We start from the raw sequence: 16,785 nt of genomic DNA, 5'->3' as shown, positions 1-16,785 counted from the left end.
ATATATATATATATATATATATATATATATATATATAATCTATTTATATATATATGAATATATATGAATATATTACTTCTACTTGATATCATAATCATTAATGTTGTTTTTTCGCAGTAGCAGATACTTACACATCATATCTGCAGCAAGTACAGCAACATGTGGCGGCAGGTTCATCAGGTCTGCAACAGCAACAGCAGCAACAACAACAACAACAATCAAGTGCTTCGCAGCATCACCAACAGCACCAATCACAGAATGGCTATCATCATCTTACGTCGCCCTCCACAAACCAGAATGGTGGTGCAGGGAACCACTTTGCACAACCGTGCCCTCCATCTTCTCGTCTTAATCCCCAACAGCAGGCTGCAACAAGCAGCAGTAATGATGATTTTTATATGTTAGATCTGGTTTTTCCTGCCCGCAATAAATTGAAGAAGCTAAGAAACCAAGAAATGACTCATCCAAACTGCAACAAGCACCAGTGTGTGCGAAACTGCGAAAAAAGTCGCGAAGGTTCCACAACATACCTTTGGGAATTCCTACTGAAATTACTCCAAGATAGGGAATATTGTCCGAGGTATATTAAGTGGACAAATCGAGAAAAGGGTGTTTTTAAACTTGTAGATTCTAAGGCGGTTTCAAGACTTTGGGGTTTGCATAAAAATAAACCTGACATGAATTATGAGACCATGGGCAGGGCTCTAAGGTATTATTATCAAAGGGGGATTCTGGCAAAGGTTGATGGACAAAGATTGGTTTATCAGTTTGTTGATGTTCCAAAAGACATTGTTGAAATTGATTGTGCTGGAGCATAAATTCAATTATCATTAGTGTTAGTGTACAAACTTTTAAAGCAAGAAATATATCACAATACATTTTCATATAAAGTACAATATACTTAACAATCTTAAACATGCCGAAAAATTTCCTAATAGCACATTTCAAAATTTAGTCTACCTCATTGTGAAAATTTGAAAAATTGAATTAACTAATGAGATGTGTATATTGCCTTTTAAAATCTTCAAAAATACATGATTTTTATATTTTTCAATAGGTTTTAACACCAGCAAGGTTTCAGATTCTTACGGTCACTTTTTTATGGAAGTTTATAAATTTATATATTTTTAGTTATGGAATCACATAAGTTCAATTTGAACTACTACTAGAAATTTTAGAGGTAAAATTAATAAACCATGCTAGACATAGGAAATTAGATTTTAAAACAATATACATTGATATCTTATTATCAATTTTGAAATATTTTTAATAAATTTGTTTATGTATGCTTGTCATTGTAGTCCAATTTTACTTATACTATAGAAAATGGTAAAGTGTTCTAGAAATTAATTAATTTGAACATAAGACTAGAATGAATCAATATCACTATATGAGTGTATATATTTGGAAAATATAAAATTATATTGATGTGGTCCAAAATCAAAATTAAATACAAAGATATTAGTAAAATGTTTTTTCATAGCATTTGGATATTTATGAAACAATTTAATTATATTTATTTACCAAACAAAAACAAAATTATTATCAAAAAAAAAATGTTTTGAAAATTCAATTAAATGCAAAAGGAATTGAGAAATGACAATGTTTGGTTTATTATATTTGCATTAAATAATAGGTAATATTCAAATTAATTGAAATGGAAGTTTATGCGGAGAAATATTGCCTAGAACATACTTAGTATGATGTTATTGTGATTAGTTTAATTGTTGATATATGAATTTATGCTGAATTGTATAAAGCAAGTACAAATAAAAACAAGTACATAGGAATTACATTGTATTGAAAGTTTGAATTAAATGTCAATTTTGGTGTATCAAATATTACATTGCACAAAAGTTGTATTGAGTGAAAATTGTGTACGTTTCTGTGATTTAAATTTTGTGAATTATAATTAGGGTTTCTATTTTATATTTTTAAGGCTATTTTTATAAACTTATTTAAATTACTTACATAATAGTAATAATAGGAAAACCAAATTGCACATAAAGGACTTTCTGAAACGTTCCTACAACATAAATTGCCAAGTTGATGAATTCAATATTTATATCATAATTGAAAAACAAATTGATGTCAGTTTGTAGTAAGTTAATTTAAAAACAATTTAGTTGTTGCATGTAGTTCGCATTGACTATTTCTGAGAAATTCTCAATTCTTGAATAGTAAAAAATTAGTTTTTTTCATCTATGTTTATAAAAGTTTTATATGAATGATTAATATAAATTTACAAAACTGTTGAGAATATCTAAAATTAAATATTTGTATATAAAATAATATATGTTAGATATTCCATTAAATATTTCAGGTTAATAAATAAATGTTAAAAGTAAAATATAAGATAAAATTTTATTAAGAAAGTTTAGCATAGTTATAAACATTGTGTAAAATATATAACAAATTTTTAAGTTGTAAATAAAATTTTCTTCATATCTTTAATATTGTTTTATATGTAGCCCATATAAGGCTCAATAATAATAATTCATTCATAAATCTATTCCCCCTGAACAAATAAGTGAGATCTGTTATCTGTTATGTTATGTTTAGGTTTTGGGTTTGAAATTCGCGCCTTCACTTCGTTCGTGACATTTTAAAAATTTAAATGGCGGCTACATCTTAATGTCATAAAACATTTTTGTGATATTTTTGACATTGTGTGATATTACTCATATTAACAAAAGTGTCTAACAAGAAGTATCATAAGTATTGTGTGTATAATCGAACAACTATGATTAATTGATCGATTTATCAATTATAGTTGATGTAATATCATTTTATAATGATTTTATTAGTGAACATAATAAGTTCTGAAATAACAAGTACATTTTTCTAGAATTGAGTTTAGTAAAAGAATGATCAATGTTGTGAGAAATATAAACCCATTATAAACCATTTAGTTAGTCATTAAAAGTGATTCTCGATAAACAAGAAAATTATAATGAGGTAAACATAATTAATAAATTTTTTGTTTGTGCAGGAACTGAATGCATCATTAAACAAAATATTAAAATATTTAATTTTAGTAAAATTGTTTATTTCATCACTTGGCCACACTAACTCCATTAAAAGTCAAATAAAACATTGCTGCATGTTTGTGTTTAAGTTAAATAATATTTTTATACAGATTGCACCAAACATATATAACAATTGATACATACAATCAAATTGAAAGGTACACCTTTCTTCCATAAAAAGTTTTCCTAAATTTTCATGTTTTATTGTTAAATTATCTTAACCTTACTTATTACAACATTTGTGTTACAGTTTCTTTAAAATGTTTACACTAAATGATATGTTTCAAGAAAACAGGGAGCTTCTGAAGGATTTTAGTGATAAGAAGCATCAGGTTATATTGAATGTGAATAAACACTCATTGGATCCTGATGAAGATACAGTGAAGATGATTCTGATAAATGCACAAACATGAAATATTTAAAGAAGGTGAGGTAATTGTAATACAATTTTTAACTATAATTGATTAATTTTAGATCTTACGTTTAAATGATAATGCTACACAGCACTTATAATGTTGATAAGTCCATTTAAATCGATCAATGATTCGAAGCATCACACTTCTCATTTGTGTGTTTTTTTTATTTTTTTTTATTTTTGCTACAATCAGATTACAATACAATCTATAAGTTAAAAGTTTTATGGTATTGAAAATCAAAATCAAGAAGAAAAAAAAATAGAATAAAAGGAATTAAAAAAAAGAAATAGAATAAATAAATGAATAAATAATATTGTAGTATTATTGATAAAACAATAATCAATAATAAATAATAATTAAAAATAACTTGTTTGAAAATTTTCCTGTACAAAACAGAGAAAGTTATGTTGTTGCCGGCAGATTACTGGGCCATTTTCTTTTCAAGCGTTTTAATTTTTTGGCTGTCTGTACTATTTGCATTTCCGGATTGACGTGTGCATCCAATTTGTTTTGAAAGATTAAACTTCTGTTTTTGATAACTTCCGCAACTGTAGAATTTTTTAAGTCTTTAATTTTGTTTTGGACTCTCTGGATTATTTGAATGTTACGCTTGCTGGCGCATAATCAATTTTATTTTATGAAAGGTATATTTGTTCTGTATGAAAGACATATGGAAACTGATTAGTTGTGTATTTGGATAATTTGTGCAAAATTAAATGTTTAAATAATTATTATAATATTTTTATTTACTCTAGATTCTTGCAAACCTAAAAATGTATAAGAATTAAAACAAAGTTCAATAAACAATAGACTAGAAATTTTTTAAATATTTATTTTTAAATGTGTATATGTAATTTTTTCAACATTATGTATGTATTCAAATGCATCATTAATACCCATATAAAATTATCTATCAATCTGTGTATAAAATTAGAAATTGTTTGGATAATATTATATTTTCTGTTGATTTATAAAAAGTGTTATTATGTTGTGTAGTTAATTTTACACTGATGATAAGTCAGTTTCAAAATGTCTATAACCTGTATAGTGTACTGTGTTCAAATATATAATCAATATATTAATATGCTACTGATTTAATTCCATTATCTATATGCAGAAATTTTACAAAGCATAATAAATATCATGCTTTGATTAATAATATGGTTAAATTCATATTAGAAAAACAAAAATCAACCACCACACACAATCCAGATTATACTTTAGGAATCGATAAAATATAGATAATGAATCATACATTCATACAACTTGTTCGCATTTAGAACAATTACAAGTCTTTAAACAAATATTTGTATATTATTTGATAGTCAGTTTTCTAAGTCTTCAAAACTGATTGGCAATAGTGAAAGTAAGCATATTGGCAGAACTTCTGTAAACTTGGTGATCTGGTTAAAAAATTGTTCACTCTAACAAGTGTCCTTGTGGCTGTTTTTCATAAAATAGATGTTTGTCTTCCAAACTAGGAGACAAAAGTGGTCAAATGAAAAATGATTCATTGAAAGCTTTACAAATTCAGGAACTCAAAAGGAACTACAAGCAAAAATGGTGAGCAATTGAAGAGAAAAATGAAAATGCTAAAAACCTCAAAAACACAAAATTAAAAAATATGATTACAATAAGGTGACAATAAGCAATGGAAAATAATAGGAATAGGTATTGATGCTTCTCAATAAGTAAAATATGAGCGAAGTTAAAATAATGTTATTTAGTTATTTCTGCTATTTGGAGATTAGTTTTCAGAAGTTGATAGTAACAAAAATTTAAATAAACACTTAAATAGTGTAATAGAAATATACACTACAAGTCATGAATGTAGCAACAAACGTAAGACTTTGTAATGATGTTTTGCATCTGAATTATCTCAAATTTGTACCAATTGTAGGAAGCACATTAAACTACTGTTATGAAAAGCTGTTCCAGCATCTTTTTGAAACATTTATGTACACTTTATATAGAATTGAATCATATTTGCAGTTTTATTTAATATAATTTAATTAATTGATGGTTGATGCATTTTATATACAAAGATAATACATACTTATTTTTATAAATATACTTGAAAGTTGTTCTGGCCAAAAATAATATTGCTATTAATACTACAATTTATTATTTTTTATTATAACTCAATTATTTCCTATAGAGGAGATTTCAAGAATCCAGAATGATGACCTATCCAGATTTTTCCTGTCTGCAATAGACCATCTTGTGTATGTCCTGAGTTCAGTACCTTACAGTCGATCAACTCCAACCCAGGCTTTAGGACTGCCTCTAACTTGGCCTTCTACAGTTTCACACAGACTCCACACGCACCTTGATTGTTTACAAAAACACCTACAATATGTTTAAATAAAGTCAATACTTTTTATTCATTCAAGTCAAGTATTTCTTGTGAAGATTTTTTGCAAACTGTTTAAACTGTTTTCAACAAGCATATTTATACAACTAATGGTGTTCCATACAAATACAAGTGCATTATTGAGATTTAAATGGCTAATGATAATATAATGAGAGTGCCATGTTCTGGCAATTAAAATGTACATACAATTTAATTGTGAGTTGATTTTTGAGAGAAAAAAACAAATGTGTCTATATAATATCAGTTTATTTATTTATTTTTGTTAGATACTGTTATCGTTATTAGTTTGTTTTTTGTACTAAAGATCCATATTTATTAATTATCAAATCCATGAAAAATGTATTCAAAATGCTATTTTACAAGTCATAAGTACAAAATAAAATATGATTGTGTCATAGATAAACAAGTATAAATTATGTATTTAATAAACAATTAACAATATAGTTAAAAAACAAAAACAATATAGTTAATAAAATCGACTGTCATATAATTGTGGGAAAACTATATCTCTGTCGTTGCTTATTACAACTAGAACATAGATATATATATATATATATATATATATATATATATATACAATACAGAACAATAAAATTTTGTGAATAGATACATTGAGTTTGCATTATCAAAATTAATATCAATAATGTAAACAAACTGTTCTTTTCAGTTGAAAATATTTAAACTTTTATTTCAGGAATTAAATTTTTTATTGAAAATAATAATATATGATTAATAGACATCTTACAATTCCACAGTAAGTGCAATCTACTGCATTAATTATAAACAGGTACGTTTGTAAATGTATATATTTTAATCGATTTGTGAATTTTAATTTCAATTTTAAAAATCCATGGGCTCCTATCCATGCTTTTTTCAAATCACAATAAGAAATATATATATATATATATATATATATATATATAGTATAAAGCGATATACAAATTTATATATTGATATTCCTTCAAAACCGGGTCCATAATTATATATAATTGCTTATAAAGGAATCCAAAGGGAATCCACTAATATTCCTTAGTTCGTAGGGCGATTGCATGCAGCGCCTCTATGCAAAATCGTTCCGAATTTGTGAGGAACTACGTAGTGACTACCGGGTTCATATGGTTCTGTGTTAGATGCCGCCACCGTCCTATATGTCAAACGTTTGACAGTTCTTTTACTGTGAATATAAATTCATAACAATAATGGCCTATACGAAATTAGATATATAAATCCTAGACAATATTAGAATACCCTGTGTTCATATTTACAAATATTACAAATAAACTCTTATTTAAGGAACATAAGCAATTTAGCTAGAAGGTCACAACTTTCAGTAAGTTTTGTTGCATGTGAGATTCATTTTATTCAAATAAAAACTTAAATATTCACTTTAGTATATAAAACATCATTTTTAATCATATAAAATCACCAATATTCTTTGAATAAATTAAGTTTAAAAACGCTAATAAATTCTTTAAGTTTATTTTACAAAACCAAGTTTGTACAAAAGTACTTTTTGGTGAATTGGTATAGTTATGCAGGACACAAAAACAAACTGTAAATGGTACAGAAAGCAACTCCAGTGAATGTAGATAATTCAGTTGAACTGTTTACTATAAGTAATTCAGCATACATTCTTTATTGAATCAGCTTTTACACTCACAATCATTTTCATAATGAAAAATTCATTCTTTGAAACATCAAGTACTTTAAAGAACTGAATATCAAATATTGCATTCTGAAGGTATACAAAAGCATCACACAGTTTTTATTAATTGTCAATGATTATTGACGCTGAAGTGCTTTGAATAATATATAACTTTACAATAACCATTTATTTTAAATATTTGATTAATAGCCATCAACATTGTGTATATTTAATATAAAGATATTTATTATTTAATTAATGTTGCTAGTGATATCACATTTTAAAAATAATGATTACAAATAAGTTTTGTCCGTCATAGAAGATTCTGGGAGCCCAGAGCAAAGTGCCTATTAAGATTTCCAATTCAATTACAATGAACCACCTATAATTATTGGAATACCTCCAGGACTTTTGGATCTCTCATAGTTTCACGCAGGCCGCATTGCCAATTTTTTCTCTACCTAGTTTGTTTAAGCAAACAAACCTAGGTTTGATAAAGTTGATTTGAAACAATCTGTCGACAGCTTGTAGAGGCAACAAACTGCAAGAAAGGATGAATAATATTAAACATCTGAGCATGAATATTATAATGATGTACAAAGGGAGTTGGAGCAAACAAAGAGCCTTTGTTTCTTTGAGAAGAGTGAGAGGAGAGTGAAAATGTTCAAAGACTTGTTTCAGTTATTTGTGTATTTTATACTGACTTTTCAGACCAGTAAATTATAATTTATAGAATTTTTTATGAGCTCCTAAGTCCCAAGGACGAAATATGCCACCTCAATTCAATTTTCAGAACTAATTTTTTATTTATTTGAAAAATTGTGACGATCATCTTCTCGGTTTCGAACTGAAACCCTAGTTGATGCCAAGAAAGTGTCTTAACGCTCTTGACTATTTCTTTGCCCGGTTATTTGAACGCTAAATGGGAAAGTTTTTGTCCAAATAGAAAGATGCTTTAAAAATACCGGTCACTTTAACGACGGTCACTTACTGCTCTTTGCCATTCGACTACTTATTAACACCAAATTTTTAACAAAGACTTGCCCAAATCTGACGATACAAATTTTTTTCCCAAAATTTTTTTGACCAAAAATTTTTTTCCTAAAATTTTTTTGATCAATTTTTTTTTTCCAAAATTTTTTTGACCAAAAAATTTTTTGACCAAAATTTTTTGGGCCTAAATTTTTTTTCCAAAAATTTTTTTCCAAAATTTTTTTGACCAAAATTTATTTGACCAAAATTTTTTTTCCGAAGTTTTTTTGACCAAACATTTTTTTTCCAAAATTTTTTTGACCAAAAATTTTTTTTTCTCCTAAATTTTTTTGATCAAAAATTCTTTTCCCCAAAAATTTTTATCCCATAAATTGTTTTTTTCCAAAATTTTTTTGCCCAAAATTTTTTTTTCCAAAATTTTTTTGCCCTAAATTTTTTTTTCCAAAATTTTTTTGACCAAAAATTTTTTTTTGCCAAAATTTTTTTGACCAATATTTTTTTCCCAAAATTTTTTTGACCAAAAATTTTTTTCTCAAAATTTTTTTTCACAAATTTTTTTCGCATTATCAGGACTTCGCTTTATCCGGACTTCGGATTATCGGAATATCGGATTATCGGAATGATATTGGAATATCTGGACTTCCGATTATCCGGACTTCCAATCATCCGGACATCCGATAATCCGGACATTCGATTTTCCGGACCATCAATTTTTTTCACAAATTTTTTTCGCATTATCAGGACTTCGCTTTATCCGGACTTCGGATTATCGGAATATCGGATTATCGGAATGATATTGGAATATCTGGACTTCCGATTATCCGGACTTCCAATCATCCGGACATCCGATAATCCGGACATTCGATTTTCTGGACTTCCGATTATCCGGGCCATCAATTTTCGGGATTTTCGATTATCCGTACTTTCGATTATTCTGACTTCCAATTATCCGGACCTCCGATTGCACAGCTAAAAAGCGGAATTCAGCAGTGTACGATTAACATTGTGGTATTTAGTTATTGTTGAAAAACACAGTTAATATTTAGATATAACAAACTATCATATGGCCAAAAAAAAGTTGCATAGTCATGGCCTGTGTTGGCGTTATTGGTAGAGTTATGGCTTCGTATCAACAGGGTACCGAGTTCGAATCTTACCTCCAGCTATTAAACGGAAATCAGCAGTGAGCCTAACGTTGTGGTATTTATTTATTGTTGAATAACACAAAGTTAATAATTAGATATAACAAACTAACAAGTTATGAGGCCGAAAAAAAGCATAATCTATGCGGCCTGTGTTGGCGTAATTGGTAGCACGATGGCTTCATACCCACAAGGTACCGAGTTCGATTAATACCTCCGGACACAAAGTTGTTGTCGAGGCATGCACGGAATCACAGCCGGTCGAATTTATTGTTAAATAACACAAAGTTAATATTTAGATATAACAAACTAACAAGTTATTAGGCCGAAAAAAAGCATAACCCATGCGGCCTGTGTTGGCGTAATTGGTAGCACGATGGCTTCATACCCACAGGGTACCGAGTTCGAATCTTACCTCCAGCTATTAAACGGAATTCAGCAGTGATCCTAACGTTGTGGTAATTATTTATTGTTCAATAACACAAAGTTAATATTTAGATATAACAAACAAAGAGGTCATATGGCCAAAAAAAAGTTGCATAGCCATGGCGTGTGTTGGCGTTATTGGTGGAGTTATGGCTTCGTATCAACAAGGTACCGAGTTCGAATCTTACCTCCAGCTGTTAAACAAAATATTACGTTGTAGTATTTGTTTATTGTTGAATAACACAAAGTTAATATTTAGATATAACAAACTAACAAGTTATGAGGCCGAAAAAAAGCATAATCCATGCGGCTTGTGTTGGCGTAATTGGTAGCACGATGGCTTCATACCCACAGGGTACCGAGTTCGAATCTTACCTCCAGCTGTTAAACGAAATATCACGTTGTGGTATTTATTTATTGTTGAATAACACAAAGTTAATATTTAGATATAACAAACTAACAAGTTATGAGGCCGAAAAAAGCATAATCCGTGTGGCTCGCGGTGGCGTAATTGGTAGCACGATGGCTTCATACCCACAGGGTACCGAGTTCGAATCTTACCTCCAGCTGTTAAACAAAATATCACGTTGTGGTATTTATTTATTGTTGAATAACACAAAGTTAATATTTAGATATAACAAACTAACAAGTTATGAGGCCGAAAAAAGCATAATCCGTGTGGCCTGCGTTGGCGTAATTGGTAGCACGATGGCTTCATACCCACGGGGTACCGAGTTCGAATCTTACCTCCAGCTGTTAAACGAAATATCACGTTGTGGTATTTATTTATTGTTGAATAACACAAAGTTAATATTTAGATATAACAAACTAACAAGTTATGAGGCCGAAAAAAGCATAATCCGTGAGGGTCGCGGTGGCGTAATTGGTAGCACGATGGCTTCATACCCACAGGGTACCGAGTTCGAATCCTACCTCCAGCTGTTAAACGAAATATCACGTTGTGGTATTTATTTATTGTTGAATAACACAAAGTTAATATTTAGATATAACAAACTAACAAGTTATGAGGCCGAAAAAAGCATAATCCGTGTGGCTCGCGGTGGCGTAATTGGTAGCACGATGGCTTCATACCCACAGGGTACCGAGTTCGATTCATACCTCCGGACACAAAATTGTCGACGAGGCATGCGCGGAATCACATCCGCTCGAATTTAGGACACCAGGTATGTTTCCGATAATCCGGATCTCCGATTATCCGGACTTCCGATAATCCGGGCCTTTGATGATGCGGACTTCCTATAATCCGGACTTCCCATAATCCAGATTTCCGATAATCTGGACTTCCGATAATCCGGACCTTTGATGATGCGGACTTCCTATAATCCGGACTTCTGATAATCCGGATTTCCGATAATCTGGACTTCCGATAATCCGGACCTTTGATCTTGCGGACACCGATTATCCGGACTTTCCATAATCCGGATTTCCGATAATCTGGACTTCCGATAGTCCGGACCTTTGATGTTCCGGACTTTCGATAATCCGGACCTTTGATGTTGCGGACTTCCGATAATCCGGATTTCCGATAATCTGGACTTCCGATAATCCGGACCTTTGATGTTGCGGACCTCCGATTATCCGGACTTCCGATAATCCGGACCTTTGATGTTGCGGACTTCCGATAATCCGGACTTCTAAATCCGGACCTTTGATGTTGCGGACCTCCGATAATCCGGACTTCCGATTATCCGGTTACATAGCAACGGTTGCTAGGCCGTTGCGTAATTTTTGGTCGAAAAAATTAGCGGTTAACGGTTGCTAGGCAACGGTTGTGAACATTTTTTTTAATTTAAAAAAAAAATGTTCCGTTGCCTAGCAACCGTTAACCGCTAATTTAGAACCGCGAAAAATGAGCGGTTAACGGTTGCTAGGCAACGGAACATTTTTTTTTTAAATTAAAAAAATGTTCGCAACCGTTGCCTAGCAACCGTTAACCGCTAATTTAGAACCGCGAAAAAATTAGCGGTTAACGGTTGCTAGGCAACGGTTGCGTACATTTTTTTAATTTAAAAAAAAATGTTCCGTTGCCTAGCAACCGTTAACCGCTAATTTAGAACCGCGAAATTAGCGGTTAACGGTTGCTAGGCAACGGTTGCGAACATTTTTTTTAATTTAAAAAAAAATGTTCCGTTGCCTAGCAACCGTTAACCGCTAATTTAGAACCACGAAAAAAATTAGCGGTTAACGGTTGCTAGGCAACGGAACATTTTTTTTTTAAATTAAAAAAATGTTCGCACCGTTGCCTAGCAACCGTTAACCGCTAATTTAGAACCACGAAAAATTAGCGGTTAACGGTTGCTAGGCAACGGTTGCAAACATTTTTTTTAATTTAAAAAAAAATGTTCCGTTGCCTAGCAACCGTTAACCGCTAATTTAGAACCGCGAAAAATTAGCGGTTAACGGTTGCTAGGCAACGGTTGCGAACATTTTTTTTAATTTAAAAAAAAAATGTTCCGTTGCCTAGCAACCGTTAACCGCTAATTTAGAACCACGAAAATTAGCGGTTAACGGTTGCTAGGCAACGGAACATTTTTTTTTTAAATTAAAAAAAATGTTCGCAACCGTTGCCTAGCAACCGTTAACCGCTAATTTTTTTGCGGTTCTAAATTAGCGGTTAACGGTTGCTAGGCAACGGAACATTTTTTTTTAAATTAAAAAAATGTTCGCAACCGTTGCCTAGCAACCGTTAACCGCTAATTTTTTCGCGGTTCTAAATTAACGGTTAACGGTTGCTAGGCAACGGAACATTTTTTTTTTAAATTAAAAAAAATGTTCACAACCGTTGCCTAGCAACCGTTAACCGCTAATTTTTTCGACCAAAAATTACGCAACGGCCTAGCAACCGTTGCTATGTAACCGGATAATCGGAAGTCCGGATTATCGGAAGTCCGGAACATCAAAGGTCCGGATTATCGGAAGTCCAGATTATCGGAAGTCCGGATTATCGGAAGTCCGCAACATCAAAGGTCCGGATTATCGAAGGTCCGCAACATCAAAGGTCCGGATTATCGGAAGTCCGGAACATCAAAGGTCCGGATTATCGGAAGTCCGGATAATCGGAGGTCCGCAACATCAAAGGTCCGGATTATCGGAAGTCCGCAACATCAGAGGTCCGGATTATCGGAAGTCCGGAACATCAAAGGTCCGGATTATCGGAAGTCCAGATTATCGGAAATCCGGATTATCGAAAGTCCGGATAATCGGAGGTCCGCAACATCAAAGGTCCGGATTATCGGAAGTCCAGATTATCGGAAATCCGGATTATCGGAAGTCCGCATCATCAAAGGTCCGGATTATCGGAAGTCCGGATAATCGGAGGTCCGGATTATCGGAAACATACCTGGTGTCCTAAATTCGAGCGGATGTGATTCCGCGCATGCCTCGTCGACAATTTTGTGTCCGGAGGTATGAATCGAACTCGGTACCCTGTGGGTATGAAGCCATCGTGCTACCAATTACGCCACCGCGAGCCACACGGATTATGCTTTTTTCGGCCTCATAACTTGTTAGTTTGTTATATCTAAATATTAACTTTGTGTTATTCAACAATAAATAGATACCACAACGTGATATTTCGTTTAACAGCTGGAGGTAAGATTCGAACTCGGTACCCCGTGGGTATGAAGCCATCGTGCTACCAATTACGCCAACGCAGGCCACACGGATTATGCTTTTTTCGGCCTCATAACTTGTTAGTTTGTTATATCTAAATATTAACTTTGTGTTATTCAACAATAAATAAATACCACAACGTGATATTTTGTTTAACAGCTGGAGGTAAGATTCGAACTCGGTACCCTGTGGGTATGAAGCCATCGTGCTACCAATTACGCCACCGCGAGCCACACGGATTATGCTTTTTTCGGCCTCATAACTTGTTAGTTTGTTATATCTAAATATTAACTTTGTGTTATTCAACAATAAATAAATACCACAACGTGATATTTCGTTTAACAGCTGGAGGTAAGATTCGAACTCGGTACCCTGTGGGTATGAAGCCATCGTGCTACCAATTACGCCAACACAGGTCGCATGGGTTATGCTTTTTTTCGGCCTCATAACTTGTTAGTTTGTTATATCTAAATATTAACTTTGTGTTATTTAACAATAGGTAGTGTAACAATAGGTATTAATCGAACTCGGTACCTTGTGGGTATGAAGCCATCGTGCTACCAATTACGCCAACACAGGCCGCATAGATTATGCTTTTTTTCGGCCTCTTAATTTGTTAGTTTGTTATATCTAAATATTAACTTTGTGTTATTCAACAATAAATAAATACCACAACGTTAGGCTCACTGCTGATTTCCGTTTAATAGCTGGAGGTAAGATTCGAACTCGGTACCCTGTTGATACGAAGCCATAACTCTACCAATAACGCCAACACAGGCCATGACTATGCAACTTTTTTTTGGCCATATGATAGTTGTTATATCTAAATATTAACTGTGTTTTTCAACAATAACTAAATACACAATGTTAATCGTACACTGCTGATTCCGCTTTTTAGCTGTGCAATCGGAGGTCCGGATAATTGGAAGTCAGAATAATCGAAAGTACGGATAATCAAAATCCCGAAAATTGATGGTCGGATAATCGGAAGTCCGGAAAATCGAATGTCCGGATTATCGGATTCCGGATGATATATGTCCGGATGATTGGAAGTCCGGATAATCGGAAGTCCAGATATTCCAATATCATTCCGATAATCCGAATCCGGATAAAGCGAAACTCCTGATAATGCGAAAAAAATTTTTGGTCAAAAATTTTGGAAAAAAAAATTTTTGTTCAAAAAAATTTCGGGAAAAAAATTTTTGGTCAAAAAACTTTTGGGAAAAAAAATTTTGGTCCAAAAAAATTTGGAAAAAAATTTATGGTCCAAAAAATATTGGTCCAAAAAATATTGATCCAAAAAATTTTGGGAAAAAAATTTTTGGTCAAAAAAATTTTGGGAAAAAAAAATTGGTCAAAAAACTTTTGGGAAAAAAAATTTGGTCCAAAAAATTTTGGAAAAAAAATTATGGTCAAAAAAATTTTGGTCCAAAATTTTGGGAAAAAAATTTTTGGTCAAAAAATTTTGGGAAAAAAATTTTTGGTCAAAAAAATTTTAGGAAAAAATTTTTGGTCAAAAAAATTTTGGAAAAAAAATGTTTGGTCAAAAAAACTTCGGGAAAAAAATTTTTGGTCCAAAAAATTTTGGAAAAAAATTTATGGTCAAAAAATTTTTGGTCCAAAAAATTTTTGGTCAAAAAAATTTTGGGAAAAAAAATTGGTCAAACAAATTTTGGAAAAAAAAATTTTTGGCAAAAAAATTTTGGAAAAAAACAATTTATGGGAAAAAAATTTTTTGGGAAAAGAATTTTTGATCAAAAAAATTTCGGGAAAAAAATTTTTGGTCAAAAAACTTTTGGAAAAAAATTTATGGTCAAAAAAATTTTGGAAAAAAAATTATTGGACAAAAAATTTTTGGTCAAAAAAATTTTGGTCAAAAAAATTTTGGTCAAAAAAATTTTGGAAAAAATTTTTGAAAAAAAATTTTGGTCAAAAAATTTTTTGGTCAAAAAAATTTTGGAAAAAAAAATTTGATCAAAAAAATTTTAGGAAAAAAATTTTTGGTCAAAAAAAATTTGGGAAAAAAATTTGTATCGTCAGATTTGGGCAAGTCTTTGTTAAAAATTTGGTGTTAATAAGTAGTCGAATGGCCAAGAGCAGTAAGTGACCGTCGTTAAAGTGACCGGTATTTTTAAAGCATCTTTCTATTTGGACAAAAACTTTCCCATTTAGCGTTCAAATAACCGGGCAAAGAAATAGTCAAGAGCGTTAAGACACTTTCTTGGCATCAACTAGGGTTTCAGTTCGAAACCGAGAAGATGATCGTCACAATTTTTCAAATAAATAAAAAATTAGTTCTGAAAATTGAATTTAGGTGGCATATTTCGTCCTTGGGACTTAGGAGCTCATAAAAAATTCTATAAATTATAATTTACTGGTCTGAAAAGTCAGTATAAAATACACAAATAACTGAAACAAGTCTTTGAACATTTTCACTCTCCTCTCACTCTTCTCAAAGAAACAAAGGCTCTTTGTTTGCTCCAACTCCCTTTGTACATCATTATAATATTCATGCTCAGATGTTTAATATTATTCATCCTTTCTTGCAGTTTGTTGCCTCTACAAGCTGTCGACAGATTGTTTCAAATCAACTTTATCAAACCTAGGTTTGTTTGCTTAAACAAACTAGGTAGAGAAAAAATTGGCAATGCGGCCTGCGTGAAACTATGAGAGATCCAAAAGTCCTGGAGGTATTCCAATAATTATAGGTGGTTCATTGTAATTGAATTGGAAATCTTAATAGGCACTTTGCTCTGGGCTCCCAGAATCTTCTATGACGGACAAAACTTATTTGTAATCATTATTTTTAAAATGTGATATCACTAGCAACATTAATTAAATAATAAATATCTTTATATTAAATATACACAATGTTGATGGCTATTAATCAAATATTTAAAATAAATGGTTATTGTAAAGTTATATATTATTCAAAGCACTTCAGCGTCAATAATCATTGACAATTAATAAAAACTGTGTGATGCTTTTGTATACCTTCAGAATGCAATATTTGATATTCAGTTCTTTAAAGTACTTGATGTTTCAAAGAATGAATTTTTCATTATGAAAATGATTGTGAGTGTAAAAGCTGATTCAATAAAGAATGTATGCTGAATTACTTATAGTA

At 31.4% G+C, this 16,785-nt stretch overlaps 1 protein-coding gene across 1 annotated transcript in view; it reads left to right on the top strand.

The window, feature by feature from the left end:
* The window catches only part of LOC113366800 (ecdysone-induced protein 74EF), a gene marked incomplete in the record, with an annotated part of 259,620 nt that extends 258,687 nt beyond the window's left edge, over nucleotides 1–933 (top strand). Inside the window, 1 exon segment of the mRNA XM_026608455.1 lies at nucleotides 118–933. Coding sequence (XP_026464240.1) covers nucleotides 118–818 — 701 coding nt within the window.
* Between the last annotated feature and the right edge of the window lie 15,852 nt (nucleotides 934–16,785).

This window comes from Ctenocephalides felis, unplaced genomic scaffold, assembly GCF_003426905.1.
Source record: "Ctenocephalides felis isolate EL2017-DRISC unplaced genomic scaffold, ASM342690v1 CF-g0.4_SCAFFOLD_01170, whole genome shotgun sequence".
Taxonomy (NCBI): Eukaryota; Metazoa; Arthropoda; class Insecta; order Siphonaptera; family Pulicidae; genus Ctenocephalides; species Ctenocephalides felis.
Note: the sequence above shows the minus strand (reverse complement) of the source record. Positions and strands in the feature narration are given on the sequence as shown.